Genomic DNA, 15,864 nt, shown 5'->3' with positions numbered 1-15,864 from the left:
CCCTGCGCTCCATCCCCAGGACGTGACGCCCGCTGTGGGATCCGTCACTTCCGCAAACAGGGATGGCGGAGCGCTGAGCCGGGTGAGTGCCGGGCCGGGTCAGCGCTGGGCCGCCCTCCCTGCCTCCCTCCCTGCCCCCGGACGGGCCGGTGGCGGCGGGGGCGCCCGGGGCCCTCGGCCTCGCTGGGCGACGGGGCCGGGGGGGCCGCAAAGAAGCGACGGGCGCTGCCGCCCGGTTAACGGGAGAGCAGGCCCTGAGGCCTCCCAGCCGCGTCACGGCGGGAGGGAGGGAAGGAAGGAAGGAGGGAGGGAAGGAAGGAAGGGGCCGGCGGGCGCGTCCCGAGGCCGGCGGGCTCATTCCCCCATCACTCCAGGCGCTTTGAGCTCTCCGGCTGAAGGAGCTGCAGCTCCCTCTGGGCACTTGGTTGCCATCGCTAGTTATGAAAGTCGTACCGTTTCACAATGTAGGCCTTCACAACATCTGCTTGGAATAGCTGGGTGAGGGTAAGGAAGAGGCTGCTGCTTCTGCTTCGCAAGCCAAGTCAGGTGCTGCGTCGTAGTGGAAGAATTATTTTTATAAGTCGTATTTTGAGGCCATTTGTTTTGAGGAAAGCTGCTCTGATGTCTCTGTGTAGTGGCCCGCTCAGTGGATGTGATCTGGCCCGCATTAGGAGGTGAGCCTGGATACGGTGGACTTGAACAGGATTTTTGAGTATGGTTTTTTTTTTTTTTTTTTTTGCTGATTTACACCACTGTTTCAGAAAAGGAGTTGCCAAATTGCTCTCTCCCGTGGCTTATTAAAACGTACATGCCCTGCTTCCCACTGGTGGTGTAAAGAAAGCTGGGTTGTGCTGGAGACCAAACGAGCTTTGTGGCAGTAGTTTCCCGTCCTGCAGCCTGTGTAGATATTTGTGAAGTGCAGGTGTGGAAATGCAGGTGCAGCTGAATATTCCACACCTTAGTTAAGCTCTAAATATAGTGGATATTCTTGGCAAACTGGAAAATCCACAACAGATAAGAAAATTTGCTCATAAAAACCCATCTTGATATTTTATTTGAAGACATCAATTTCAAAGCATATCAGTTTAAATAACAAGTTTATTAATTTGAGAGAACCTGTCTGTGTTTCTAAACATAGAGTGATTTGTAGGTTACCTTTTATGGGGAGGGAAAGAGGGAGATTACAGTTTAAAAAACAGTAACATGTCGAAGTTGAATCAATAAAGATACATAGGAAAGACTAAAATGAAAAGTAACAATTTGTCTTAATTTGATCCTATTTAATGATTACTTTTAAGTTCCACATATTTTATTGTGCTGTCTTTATTAAATAGGTGGCCAAATTTGAAGTCTGTATGTTGCCTGGGGTGAAATGCCAATGTTATGTTTGAAAGTCATGGTCATAACCACGAGTAAATGAAATTCAGTGCTGAAAATCATTGGTGGTTTGTTTCTTTTCCCTCTATAGATTTCCATTCTAATCAGTGGACCAGTCAAAATGGCTGATGTAACCAAGACAGAAGAAGAGGAAGTAGAGAAGAGTTTGGATGAAGAAGCAGAGAAAACACCTCATGCTTTAGAGTCAGCTTCAGGTCTTGGGTGTGAAGGCAATAGTTCTGCTTCAGGTACAGAGCAGTCCACTGAAAATGAAAAAGAGGTTGATAGTGGTGATCAGGATGGCAGAGCACAGAGGAAGAATTTAGATTCTGAAGATGAACCTTCTAAGAAAGTAGTGAGTATCATTTATTTTGAGCCGTTTTCAAATCCTTGTTTCGAAGCCTCAGCTCAAGAAAAGATTAAAAATATTTATGCTAGACATGTGTGAGCCAGCACAAAACACCAAATATCAAAATATTTCCTAGGGAAATAACAGGTGCACAAGTGATGTTGGGCTTCACAGAGGAGAAAGAGGACTGGTAATTAGAATGATAATCTCAGCACATAGTTAGTCCAATTCTAATACTGTTGTTCCATCATCCATGTGGTAGCAATCTGGTAGTGTAGTGTAAGGTTTACTGGCATTAGTCCAAGTCCAATATCTTGAACTCAGGTCTCATGTATGTTGTTTATCTGTGTGTTAGTGTAGTTACCTGTGCTTGGGAAGTTCTTCCATAAGGTAATTTTGTCCTTTCATTTCCTTGGTAAGGTATTGTATAGTTTACAAAACTCTACAGACTGCATCCTCTGTGATAGAAGTTCAGTATGATTTGTTGGCAAAGCGAAGTAGTGAAAGACTTACAGGTGGTTTGGTTTTTTTTTTAAGACTACAATAGTAGCAGAAAATATATGTCCTCTTATATGCCCACCTGGGAGGTTGAAAAGGGTAATGTTTTACATGGTGCTGTCCTTTATTATGTATGAGCTTGTAGAAACTGATGCTTTAATACCAGTCCAGTTCATCCTTTTGCGGATGTTTAAGTATAATTTGAAAATATCTTTGACCTAATGTTTTCTTTCTCTGCCCAGAATTGTCCCAGGATGTTAATATATGGCTTAGCAGTCTGGCAAAATAAAGGGTTCCCTTTGTTGTGGTAAAAACACTATTAACCCTTTCCTCTTTTTAATAAGGTGGGGTGAGGCTTAGATGAACAAGAACCACACTGGGTTCGTGTAGCTTAAGGGTGTAGAGAGATGATTGAACATAGCTGCGAGCCTCTAGATGTTGTTGCTGATGGCTTTTTGCAGCTGAGATGTGTTAATGGTTTGTATGAGTATGTCCCCCACACTTGCCTGAGTCAGCTGTTCTAGCTTCTGTCACCTTCAGTGGCCATTCAGAGAGCCATCTGTGCTTACCCTGAAAAAGAATAGAAGTGGTCAAAATATTTGTTAGTATCAGTCAGCCCAGGGTGGTGATAAACAGATGATGAGGTTATAGAGATTTCAGACAAGTAAGTCTGTGTTCATTCTGAATGTTACCAAAAGTGTATGAAACACTGAAGAATTCACATATTTCACATGTATCAGCCAAACCTTCTTTTCCCTTGAGGGACTGCTATTTGAATAGTGAGATGCAGGGATATTGACTTCTGTAGTGAACTGCTGGGAATGCTTTTAATGGCTTAATTCTGGTTAGTACTGTGATTTCAAGTACTTTTGTACCTCACAGAATTCATGTTGGTTGTCTGTGTTCTGTCACTTTGGATTTTATTTACAATTTATTTTCACTTCATGTACATAGTTGAAGATTATTTTCAAGGTGAAGAAATGTTGGGAGCATAATATCTGGATCTAGACTGCTTCTCTGTGTAACAGGGGACAGAAATGTCTTGTAGTACTTAAAGCTAAGGCTGCAGAGAAATCTCTTGGAGTATTTTGAGTTAAGGCTAAATCAGAGACATTTCTACAGGTAACTCTTAAGTATTAGATGGAATATGTTGGATTCCTCTCATTCCTTTACCATGGTCTGTTTAAAGCTCTGGCAGTGGGGTTGTCCACTTGGGCCTTTATGTGACATCAGCTAGCTGGCATTTTGGTTAAACTGGCAGTTTATACACTTCTGTCAGATGAAAACACTGAATTTCTGAAACAGGCTCCTTGAAGAGGCTGAAAGTTCCTTGAGAAGGAACATCCTCTTCTTCTGTCCTATGCTTAAGAGAAATGAAATGTGTTCTTTGAGAGTGGTGAGAGTATTAGAGAACTGAACGTTAAGTATTTCTCTGAAGGAAAGATGCTGGGCAATATCTGTCATCCAAAAATTGCTTGAATCAACTTCAAAGGGGATTAAATTTGTGAGTGTTGATCTGATAATTGAAGTACTGACATCAGTATCAGGATAGATATGGGAAATCTCTTTATAATGATGGTGCTCTTCATAGTGTTGCTTGTTTGCTTTCTTAAATCCTTGAAGTGACCACATGTGTCTTTTGATTAAATGGACAAGTAATAAAAAGAATTCCCTGTTTGAGTCTGTTCCTTCTGTGGTGTGATTTCCTTCCTGCAGCGTGTGATTGGCCACGGGCAAGCAGTAGCTGCACATTATAATGAACTTCAAGAAGTTGGGTTGGACAAACGGAGCCAGTCTCGCATATTCTACCTCCGAAACTTTAATAATTGGACAAAGAGTGTCCTCATTGGTAAGCTTCCTTAACTGCTTGCTCAGACATGATTAAAATGTAACTAGTTTTTGTATCAAAAGGTACTTTTCTGTTTTTTGATGTTGCATGTGACACTTTGTCTCATAATACATAGTAAGTTTTTCAACTGCAATAAAATGTCTTATGTTTATATTTAATTCAAATCTCTGCACCAGTGTTTTGTATTGTTGGAGTGCCAAGCATATGCTTAGGTTTTAAAGATTTAAAAAGTTCATACTGGAAACTGTTCTCCATGACATTTTTAAAGAGAAAAACACAGCTTTAAATCATAAAGAATCTAAGTGTTCTTAGATTCAAACAAGAACAGCTCAATCTATCTCAAATAATTTCTTAGGCATTTTCCCAAAGCAGTCTGTGCTCAGATCCTGGTTAAGCAATTCTGCAGGAAGCTTGAACACATAAATATTTTCTATATTACCCATAGTCAGCAGTTTAAAAGATGGAAAGCTAAAGGATGTAGTTCTTTTAAGCATCAGCAGGTTTTTATTAAAAGGCAAAGTCTGCTGTTCCACAAATTAATTCCAAATTGAGGAAACAAAACCATCAGATATCTGCCAACAAAGAAAAGAATCATCAGCACAGCCCCACAGGTTCATGAAGAGGGATCTGTGCCAGGAGATGTTGGCACCATTTGTGTTAGCATGCTGCTTTTTGTTGTGTTGTATCAGAGCAGTTAAAAGCAATATTTAGATTTCTATAAAGCTGTTCCTGAAGCCTGTGTTGAAGCCTTTCTGTCATAAAGAATTTCAGCAGTGTGGCTTTATAGCAGTTGTATCAAAACATATTTCATGTCACCTACTGTGAAGAAAAGTTGCTAGCATGCTGATATGTTTTACATAATACGCCAACGTCAGTCAGAGCAGAGAGAATCTAGACAGGGTGCAGAGAGAAGAAAAAATGTACTTGGTGTATGTAGGGTAGAAAGACAGCAAAGCTACTGTTATTGCAAGGCCTGGGAGAGTGAGTGGAAAACATTATGCATTTTTGTAAGGTGACGGGGAGGAGATGTTGTGGCTGATGCATTTAATTGGGTTTTACGTTCTGGAAAAGGCTTTCTCATACTTTCAAATAACTTCTGCCTTCATTATCATGCTAATGAAAGGGAACCCTGTTTCCCTCCTCATGTACAGGACTGTTTAGCCATGTGCACTTTTGCCTTAGCCAGGGAAATAGTTCAGAGCTTCAGTCAAGTTACATGCAGTTTTAAAAGTTTGTGGTTCCTTTTATCCTTCTAGGAAAAAAAAAAAAGAGTAAGTTTGTAATATTAAGAAAACTTACAGGCAAAGTAAGGTCTGAGATGTTTTAAAATTCCAAACCTTTTTGGTTCTTTAGGCTTTTATGTGCAATACAAATGAAATGCAGAGATGTGTATATATGCTCCCTGTTTTTATTTCTCTAGGTGAATTTATAGACCGGGTACGACAGAAGAAGAGTGATATAACTGTTTTGGATCTAGGATGTGGAAAAGGTGGAGACTTACTGAAATGGAAAAAAGGCAGAATTAAAAAACTCGTCTGTACTGGTAAGAAGACATGATAACTTTCTAGGGAAAGTACATCAGTTTTTATGGGAAACCAAGCACATTTCCAGTATTTTATTATTTCTTTTTTTCCACTAAGTCAAAGAATGTAATGAGCACCTTTTGTGCAAAAAATTGTATTTTGTCTTTTAACCTGAAAATACAACTTGATTGCCAGAAGAAATATAAGAATCACTGGTTTTCTGTGTATTTAGCTTTCAGTTCAACTCCTAAATAAAGAAAACCACCATTGCCACAGGTTGCCTTAGGCAAAATGTGGCCCTGGGGAAAAGACTGACGTTTTGTATTTTAAGTCTTTTCTCCCACATCTAATCTCTTGTAGTATTTTTAATTGTTCTGAAGCACATACAGAAGAGTTGCATTTAAAAAACCAAATAAACCCCCCAATGTTGTGACAAAAAATGGTCTTGGGTGTTACAATCAACTAAAGATTTTTATACTCAGAAAGGGGGAAGAGTTGAAGGATGGTGAAAAAAATCTCATTTGAATAATTGGCTTAGATGTTGGGAGGAAGATACATCTTCCCTTTTCTCAAAAAGTATCCCAAGGATAATCAGAGGAAGTATTACTTAACTCTAAATTTAATTAAATACTAAAATTATTTCAGAGGGAATTATTTTGGGTACTTCACATTTTACGGTTCTTTCTTGCATTATTCAGTGGGTAGTACTCAAATACACTTAATTCATTACTTACAAAGTTCTCAGGTAAATTTATTTCATATTGTCAGAAACTTGATGACTGAGAAAGAAACAGTCTTAGAATTTAAAAAAATTCCCATGATGTGACATATCAGAAATAATTGCATTTCAACATCTTTTATATTTTTAAGAATATGAAGAATCCCAGGGAGCTGCGTTGTTTTAACAGAACGGAAGATCAGTTTTTTATCCTGCCATATTGTACCTTCTGTGTTCCAGTATTCATTTCAGTTTTCTTGTCTGGGGAGCAGTTTTCACACTTAAAAAAATTTTACTTATTATTTTTATTATGTTTCCATATCTAGACATTGCTGACATTTCTGTGCAGCAGTGCAAGCACCGCTATGAAGAAATGAAATCCCGATGTCGGTATAATGAACGTATTTTTGATGCAGAATTCATACAAGCAGATAGTAGCAAGGTACAGTTCATATGCTTTGCAATATTTTGGAGATTTAACGCCCTTTATGGTAGTGCTGTAACATTTGGGGTATATGTACTTTTAAGGTTGGATTATTGTACTACCAGGAGAATCAGCCACAGGGATTAGCAGAAGGTGCATTTTGCTGCTGTTGTATAGTGTAGCATTCCTGAAGCCTGAATGTCTTTTCCAGATAATAAATCTGGTGCTTTCACTGGCTTTTACTTGACAAGGGGAATGGAATGATTGTTTAACTTTGGAGTTCTGTGAGACAGCATGAGGTGTGGAAAACTGTCTCAGTGAATGCTGGAATAAATAAGGAACGTTTTCTGGTTTGACTTGTACACTTTATTTTAATTTTTTTCTTTCTAGTGGCGTTTTGGTTACTATAATTTGTACCTTTAAAACTTGTGTGGTAGAGCAGGTTTCTTAAACTATCTGGAGGCAGTGGTGAATGCATGGCTGAGGCTTAGGAGACAGTCTTGTAACCAGAACTGCTTTTGCTTCCTAGAAGGGCAGGCTGAGAGTGCCCTGCTGATGGAGGCTGAGAGGCAGAACCTCATATCCTCATATCTGTGGATAAGCTGAATCTGTTCTCAGCCTTGAGTAAAAGGTTGTTTCCTTGAATTCTTGGTTGCCTTTCCTTCTTTGGAGAAATAGCCTGTTGCAGGTTCACGGCCTCTCTCTCAACTCAAACTTACAGTCGGGGGAGAGAGAGAGAAGAGAGACTTGGCCAGGAAAGAAAGGGATTATTTTCACGTTGCTATTACAGCTCAGTCTTAGATGCATCCATATTTTCTGTTGCATGCTTTGTTCTGTCTATCCTTGCACACAAAAGTTAATTTCCCTGACTTTGGATCTCTATCATGAATGTTATATATCCTGAAAAATCGGATTCTCACAGCTTGTCTAATTCTTCCCACCTCTGTTTCTCATTTTTCTATGTCTTTCTCTGTGTCTGCTGAGTACAGGGTCAAAGCAAGCTTTAACCTGACAAAGTTCAAGGGCTCCAAGTTCTTCAGATTTTAGTTAGTTGGTCTGGGATGGGGAGGAGTACATTGGTGATGAACATGGGTGAGAATACAGACAAATACAACTCGTTGGGCAGGGAAAACTACCATATTTAAAACAACCCCTTCTCTCAAGTGCATGTTTAATGGGTAAGTTCTCGTTACAGAGACTTAGTAAACTGAAATTCATTTTTCTACAGTATTTTTTTCTGGCTAAACTGTGGCCAGTGATAAAACTCCAGCAATAAAGTACTTCTGGAAACCATTAAGGTACCTAGCCTTGGGTTTCAGTCTTTCAGGTGTAGCAGTGTTACTGAAAAGAATTTGAGGACATTAGAACTTTGAAATGTGTGTGTATTCTTGTTGTTTTTAAATGTTGTGTATGGTTTTCTGTGCAGGAGAGTTTTTTCATACTCTTACCTTTTTCATCTTGTCTTTGTTGAACTTGCAAAGGAGCGGGGGCTGAAAGGAGAAACTTCAGAGAATTCAAAGAATTATGGAAGTAGTGCATTTGTTAGAAGATTTAAGTGAATCGTGCTTGTTTCTGTAGTTTTTGTTTCTTTTTATCTGTTGCAGGATCTCTTGTCTTCCAAGTACAGCGATCCAGATATGCGCTTTGACATTTGCAGTTGTCAATTTGTTTACCACTATTCATTTGAGACGTATGAGCAGGCTGACATGATGCTCAAAAATGCTTGTGGGAACCTCTCTCCTGGAGGTTATTTCATTGGCACAACTCCAAATAGCTTTGAACTTGTGTAAGTACTTCTGTGTCCTATTAGTGTTCCAAAAAGAAGAGCATTGTTAAGTGATAGATGTTCTTGCAGTGCTGTGCAAACAAAAGCAAATTTTTTGCAACAGTTTTGGATTCTAGTCAAAAAAAATCTCACTCATGAACTTGATTCAAACAGGTAAATCAATACTAACCCTTGTCTCTTGTCCTCATGGCTCTTCTGGTATATAGATCTTCATACACTTCAGCCCTCTGTTGTGACTTAAATAGTGGCAAAATGGCCACAGCCTGGGGAAAAACTGTCAGAGTTTTGTGGCTGTTTCTTCAAGAAGCCTGTTTTGTCAATGTAGATTGTCCATGTGTCTGGACTAAAAGTTCATCTTCTAGGTCCATTTAGTCCTTGGTATGTTGTATAGGAGTGATAAACTGTTAAAATCCAGTATGCTGCTTCGTTTCATTGCTGTATTAGATATGGGAAGTGGGAAACCAGAGAAATCACTGAGTATTACTGGGAGAAACACTTTCAGGCCTCTTATGTGTAGTTTTCTCTGCCTGTTAAATACTGGTCAGTAAATGTTTGTTTATATCTCATTTTATAGAAAGAGACTCGAAGCTTCAGAAACAAATTCATTTGGGAATGATGTGTACAACGTAAAATTTGAAAAGAAGGGAGACTATCCCTTATTTGGCTGCAAGTATGATTTCCACTTGGAAGAAGTGGTTGATGTCCCTGAGTTTTTGGTTTACTTTCCATTACTGGAAGAGTAAGTTAACTTCTAAATTCATGATACAGTGAAAGCTGTAGAACATAATAAACGTTTGTTTAGTTTATGTGTCACTGCATAATGCTTGCAGAAAATTACGTTTTGTCTTTCTTACTGTATTTTTCAGTTCTGAATTTTTGTTGTTGCTTCAGAGGTTTCTTGCATTTCCATCCACAGCTATAACCTGTCCATTGGACTCTGTTGAAGGTGCTCTGATCAGAAGCTGTGAGAACTTAAACTGTGTCTCACGAGAGAACATCTGTATCTGATATGTTGGATCTGTCAGCAAACCTTTAGAACTGTCAGCTTTTTCTTCTCTAATTGTAACCTTTTGAGGGGTTTCTTTCTCCCCCTTTTCTAGTCTTTCAGCAAGCTTTGTTGCATATCTTCTTCATCATAGTACCTCCTTCTTGTCTTCTCCACCTTTCTTTAGATGTTCGTAGGATTTTTGCTGTGTCTAATTTTTTTTTCCTCTATATGGTCTTCACCTGTAAGCATGCATTTTGCTGTTCTCTCTGTGTGACCTCAGATTTGCTTTTCCCAGCTGTATCCTGAGGTACAGACAAATGTTTCCATACTGGGTATTTTCCTGCCATTCAAGCTCAGTATGATTAAACAGTGTTAAGCTTTCCTGTTGAGTCTGTTCAAGAACTTCGTTTGTAGTTGTCTGTGAAAAATAACAGCATCTGTCACTGACAGCTGTAACTTCAGTGTTGCATGTCCACAGTGTCTACATATAATTGAGATGTAAGGCACTAAATACAATAGAAAGAAGTTCTCTAAATATATTTATAGTATCTGACATGATAGATACTGCAGGGAAAAGTGTAGTCTGTCTGGAAGTTCACATGGAACTTCTATGTTTTGGGAGAAGAGACTTTTTCTATTAAAATGTTTGTAAATTACTTCTGTGTAGATTTTTGTTGTCTTAATTTTTTTTAAAAAGTGCAGTTTGTGGTGGTACTGCAGCTTTTTTCATCTAAATATCTTTACTAAGAAAAAAAATCAAAAAAACGTGTAATCCTAGTGAACACCATAAGATGTCACTGTGGCTTAAAGTCGTTCCTTTGAAAATAAAGCTACAACAATTTTGCAGCTTCCATAATTAAGCTTGTTATTTTGACAGAATGGCAAAGAAGCATGGTATGAAATTAGTCTACAAAATGACATTTCGGGAATTCTATGAAGAAAAAATCAAGAACGAGGAGCATAAAATGCTGTTAAGGAGAATGCAGGCCTTGGAGGTAAATTTGGAGTTGACTTGTTTAATTTTAATAGCATTTTACGTCTTGTTAATTTTTGTGCAATAATTGAAATTCCCTTTGTGAACATTTTGCAATTAATTAAGGGCTACTAATAGAAAATATTTAGTTCCTGGGGCTGAAAGTGTGACTCTGGTTTGTTGACCGTGACTGGCTGCCAGACACCCACTGACCTGCTCTCCTGTTCCCTCTTCCCAACAAGATGGGGGGAGAAAATAGGAAAGAAAACTTGTGGGTCAAGATAAAATTCAAGGAGATTGCTTAGCAATTACTGTCACAGACAAAACAGACTGAACCTGGAGAAGGTTAATTTAATTTATTGAAAAAAAGTAGTAGAAAGATGAGAAACGCATGCAAACTAAAACCATCTTTGTCCCAACCACTGCTTGTTCCCAGGCTCAGCTTCACTTGTTCGCTCCTGACCTCCTCTCCCTTCCTCTGCAGGGGAATGGGGATTGTGGGCAGTCTGTAACACTTTGCCCCTCCTTCCTCCTCACACTCTTCCCTTCGTCCAGCACAGGTCCCACCCAATAGATGATTCAAGTTTTGAAGATAATATTTCAATTTTGAGGCAAATTTTCATTCATGTGAAGTAGGAAACAGGAGCCCAAGAATCATGCCAAGTGTCAGATAGTGGTGACTGTAATCCATTTCTTCCTCAGCAGAGACTGAAAGCTGGATCTTTGCACAAGAAATATTGAGCAAAAAGACATAAAGGAATCTTTGTAGGAATAAAAGGACAGGCTGTGTTTGTAGAAGAAAATGGCACTTAACTGTAACTGAGCTTATGGTTTTGCCCAATGTTTTTACATTTTTTTTTATCCTCAGGCTTTTACCCTGGATAACTTTAGCAGCTTCAGAGAAGCTTTTCCATGCCACCTCTGAGGCTTTGGTTTTACCCGAAGTTCTCTGTGCCTCCCTCCTCCCTCAAACAGTAGAATCCTTCAGCACTTAACCAAGTCAAGTATCTGTGACTTACTCGGCTGAGTCACGTGGGCTGCAGTTTGACTGCCCTCGCTGACTCTAAAAGTGATGGTGCTGTGTATGGGCTCACACCGGCAGTAGCACAGAGACACAGCCTTTGACTTACCATCTTCCTTCTTAGGAAAATGAGAGTTGTCCTAAGGTAGTGGCCACTTAACAACTGAGGATTGAATTGTTACATACAGATCATTAGTAGCTGGGATCCTTAATAAGTATATCTTAGTTTTGAAGAATATATTGCATACTTGTGTTACAGCTTGTGTGCTCTTGAAGCATTTTAATTGTTCGGCTTGAAACTCTAGTTGCCCATTTTTTAGTACTTCTGCTGAAGAGATACTGGTTTGTTTGGTTGCTGTTCTAAAAGAAGGTATATCTGTGCAATGCTCATAATGAGCTGTACATGAAGGAGAGTGTTTATAGTTATTCTGTTTCCCCTGCTTTAGAGACATAAGGATAAAAATTTATAAATCTGGGGTGTCAGATTTTCTGGTATGTAGGGAACATCAAACCTGTTCCTGAGGGTGCTGTAAAGGATAGACCTAAATTTAAAATCCTCTTAAGAATTAGTGACCTCTGTCCTGGACTGTGTTGTGGCAAACCCTTGATGTGATAATTGTGTCTCACTACTCAATGATTTTTTTTCTATGTTCTCCAGCCATATTCTACACTTGGTGATTCCAGGCTTGTTTCTGATAAACCCGATGATTATGAGCATGCAAAAGAGTTTATCAAAGATGGCAAGGCAAAATTACCACTGGTAAGTTCCTTCATACTTCACTAGAGCAAATGGTGTCTTAAAATTGAGGTCCTGATATTTCAAACTGTGGTGCCTTCTTCATTTCAGCTGAAGTTGGCATGAGTCTCTCTTTGCATGTGAAAAGTTGTAGAGCTGCAGGGCTGAGAGGTTCATCTAATCTATATCCCATACTCAAAGAACTGAATTCACTTAATTTGGTAGCTGTTAAGAAATGTGTAATAATACAGAAGGGAAAGGATGTTTTTTCCATCTTACTTGACAGCTGTTCTTTCTACCTGTTCTTAGTTTGAGGAATCTTATGTTTCCAAATCTTCACACTGCTGATTTAAAGTGTTACTTCCAATCCTCTGATGGAAGAGTTCAAAGCTTTCTTCATAATACTGTATATATTTGAAATCATTCTTTTCATTTTCATCAATACAGCATGAGGGTGGTCAGCTTGAAGTTTTTCCACTTGGTTCTGTTGTTTGGGTTTTTCTTTTAATCATTGATTCATCTACTGTTTACATTCTGAATTCTTGAAGGTGTAGTCCTCTTACTGTATATATAAATCAAGAGGGAAAAGAAACCTACTCTCCACACTTGAAATCTAAAAATTTTAAAAGAAAATGCTTGTTTTAAGAAATAGACATAAGAACATGAGAATGTCCAAGTCAGACCTCTGTTGCCAAGTGCTGTTTTAAAAGGTGAACCGTTTGGTCAGGTTTGGTTGGTGGGTAGCATATGGACTAAATCATGGCCCCAGTGAGGACTCCTTGGAAGGGGATGGAATGGGCAGAGCAGAAAATCAGCTTGTTGTTGTTGCCGCCTTATGTTTCTTAATTGGTGGGGTAGATGGCAACAGCTTTTTCCTTGCCCTGCTTTCATCTAATCACCTGAGCTGGGAGTTTCCTAGGCTGGAAAGCAGGCTGTTTTTCCAGAATACGTGAGTGAGGCTGAGAATTAGTCTCTTGCAAATAGAGTTTCTGTGGGCTGTGGGGTGTTGCTGGGTGGAGGCAGGCAGTGTTCCTGAGGAAGGTGGCAGCACAATGGTGTAGGGCCTTTTCTTCACTATGGTGCCTTTTCTTGACTTCTGCACAAGTGTTGGGCATCTTGATCTGAACAGCAGCTGGAGCCAGGTCAGGTCACACTGGGGTGTGCTGATGGACCCAGGCATGCTCTGCATTGCAGAGGCATCCAGACCTGGAGACTTGGCCCATTCTTCTGTACCTGTTTCATTTAGGTGTGTTCCATTATCTGGGTCTTCCAATTCCCTACCATCATAGTTAGTGAAGTTTTAAGTGCCTGTGGTTTAAAGTAATGCTTTCTTGCCCCTAAATAGCCAGTTGGTGTGGGTGGTTAGATGTTGGTCAGTGAAAGATGGAGTTAAATCAGTGTTTTACTGTTTCCGTATTTTTGTTGAAACTGTGGGTTTTTTTGTCCCCTTCTAGGGAACCTTGAGTAAATCTGAATGGGAAGCAACAAGTAAGTAATGGTTTTGAAAACATATTGCCTGAATGACTGCTTTGGAAAGTGTATAAAATAGCCTGTTAGTCATGGAAGAAAATCCAGATTTTGAATATAATAAGATGTTGTTTTTTGTGCAATTCAAATGTCTGTGTGTAGATTATGTAGTGTGCACATCTCAAGAAATTGGGAGGGAAATGCCTAAGTGTAGCCAACCAGGATTTGCATTTTTGCAGGCCATTATCCTGGTTGTGTTAGTAGTTTAAAAAAAAAAAGCTGTTTACTTCACAGGTGAGAAACATCTTCACTCTGCTTTCTTAAATTATGATCTAATTTTTGAATGTATGAATTATAATGTAGACATCAATTCCAGCAATCTAGAAGTACTATCTCAATTATCTGAGAGGGGCTTTTTATACTATTTTATACCTTTTTATACCTAAAAAAAGCTTTATACCTTTAAAAGTTCAGTGGTTACTGTGTTTCCAAAGTAGTCTCTTTTTCCAGAAACATTTGGAGAATTGAGCTTCTGAGAAGAGGCTAATCACATCTTGTTCCTTACATGGAACTTTGCATTGTTGCTGAGGAATGTCTGATAAGCTTGTCTTGAAAAATTTGCCAGTAGCTATGCACCTCATTCATTAAAATAAACATTGAATTAAAGTGGAAATCCATAAATGTTTAATTAGACCCATGATCTCAAGTAACTGGTTTAACATACCTGTCTGGTATGGAGCACAGGAACATCTGGTATTGATTATATGCCAGCTAAGAGTTTTCCAAGGGTGCTGTGTGGACTGTATGAGTATCCATTAATAGAACTGTTCTGGACTGAAAAAATGTTGTAATTTCTTCTTTGTCCATCAAAATTTAAAAGAGCAAAATTGGTAATAAGTATCAGGAGTTCATTCACTATTCAAATAAAAATGAAGTTTATAATTTCAACCCTGATTGTCCATTACTGCATGTGTGAAGGAGTCTTTAAACTTAACTTGCATGTGGCTTTTTATGCACTAGTGAATGTTCATTACATGTAGAATGGCACAGTAATTTATGAATTTCATTCACGTTTCTGAAAACATGTAAAACTATGCTGGAGTAGAATGCTAGAGTTGCTCACTGGAAAATCGTAAAATCTTTTGTAATTTCAATAATCTGCTAACAGGTTGTTTGGGCATAATATCAAACTGGTTACATTTTGAAAACTTAATTGAGTCACCAAGAAGGCTGAAACTTTAAATACTCCCATTTTCTTTTTTAGGTATTTACTTGGTATTTGCATTTGAGAAGCAACCGTAAAACTTCACATACTGGATGCAGCAAGAAGAGATCATATCCATGTGCAAGTTGGAATGATCAGAAATCCATTGTGGCAACTATTTTTTTATTTTTTATTTTTTAATTATCAGACGTGTGCAGGACACTACCAAAAACTAGAGCAAGCTCATGATTCAGAATTACATTGCCTGTCTGTGACAGATGGACTTGTGTGTGTATATATAAGAAAGATTCTGAACCAGTCTTTTTAAGCATTTGTAAGCAATCTGCATGGTCTCAAAACCTGTGTTTGAACTGACACAACTTTGTTAGAAACAAATGTTTTGTTAGTGGAAGTATGCTTGTGATTATGAGCCTGACCCTGCACTTTCTGAAGTTGATGGAAGAATGACTGTTGACTTCACTAATGCAGAATGAGGGCCTAAATACTGTTCTGCAGAGCTCAGTTAATTCATAACAAGATCTATTCAGACATAGAGGGTATGTCTACATTGCATGCAGAGCAAAGAATACCTGAGTCAGTTTGAGAACCTCTGTGCTGTGCTCAAGCCTGCAGTGTAAATCTACCTTAGTGGTGTTCATGGTGTAGTTTACATGGTAAAATCCCACAATGTTCTTGTTTTTCCTGCTTGCTGATATGTAGTGTCACTTCATGGTGCTTTCAAGATTAAATGAGTTTGTTCTGTACAAAACTGCTCTAAAAGTACTCCATTTCTAATGTTTTGAGTCTCTGCTTTGTTTTCCAAATATGGCTATGCAGTAATCGTTAGCAGCTGCTTAATTTCGATTACTGAATATTTTTTATTGTATTAAAGACTCTCCTGACTTTTCAATAGTTTTAGTGTTTCTTGAAACTTATTAGACAGATCTGAGG

General features: G+C 38.8%; 1 protein-coding gene across 2 annotated transcripts; it reads left to right on the top strand.

Annotated features, from left to right (window-relative positions):
* Positions 1-8: 8 nt before the first annotated feature.
* On the top strand, positions 9-15,112 carry RNMT (RNA guanine-7 methyltransferase). 2 transcript variants are annotated; one of them, XM_069004373.1, is made up of 11 exons: positions 9-82; positions 1,469-1,732; positions 3,941-4,073; positions 5,494-5,616; positions 6,641-6,756; positions 8,343-8,524; positions 9,099-9,263; positions 10,390-10,507; positions 12,165-12,266; positions 13,697-13,730; positions 14,974-15,112. In XM_069004373.1, the coding sequence occupies exons 2-11, from the start codon at positions 1,499-1,501 to the stop codon at positions 15,009-15,011; spliced, it is 1,245 nt and encodes a 414-aa protein (XP_068860474.1). In that variant the 5' UTR covers positions 9-82; positions 1,469-1,498; the 3' UTR covers positions 15,012-15,112. The 2 variants fall into 2 exon arrangements, with proteins under 2 accessions (XP_068860474.1, XP_068860475.1); XM_069004374.1 differs by lacking the exon at positions 9-82 and adding an exon at positions 361-674.
* The last annotated feature ends 752 nt before the right edge of the window (positions 15,113-15,864 follow it).

This window comes from Aphelocoma coerulescens, chromosome 2 (assembly GCF_041296385.1).
Source record: "Aphelocoma coerulescens isolate FSJ_1873_10779 chromosome 2, UR_Acoe_1.0, whole genome shotgun sequence".
In the NCBI taxonomy this organism is placed as follows: Eukaryota; Metazoa; Chordata; class Aves; order Passeriformes; family Corvidae; genus Aphelocoma; species Aphelocoma coerulescens.
The sequence above is the reverse complement of the archived record's forward strand: the minus strand, read 5'-3'. Positions and strand labels throughout refer to the sequence as shown.

Excerpts from the sequence above, each read along its gene's own strand:
- RNMT (XM_069004373.1), top strand. The coding sequence starts at position 1,499 with ATGGCTGATGTAACCAAGACAGAAGAAGAGGAAGTAGAGAAGAGTTTG. Across the intron at positions 1,733-3,940 it reads ATGAACCTTCTAAGAAAGTA|CGTGTGATTGGCCACGGGCA; the intron begins GTGAGTATCATT and ends TCCTTCCTGCAG. Across the intron at positions 6,757-8,342 it reads TACAAGCAGATAGTAGCAAG|GATCTCTTGTCTTCCAAGTA; the intron begins GTACAGTTCATA and ends TATCTGTTGCAG.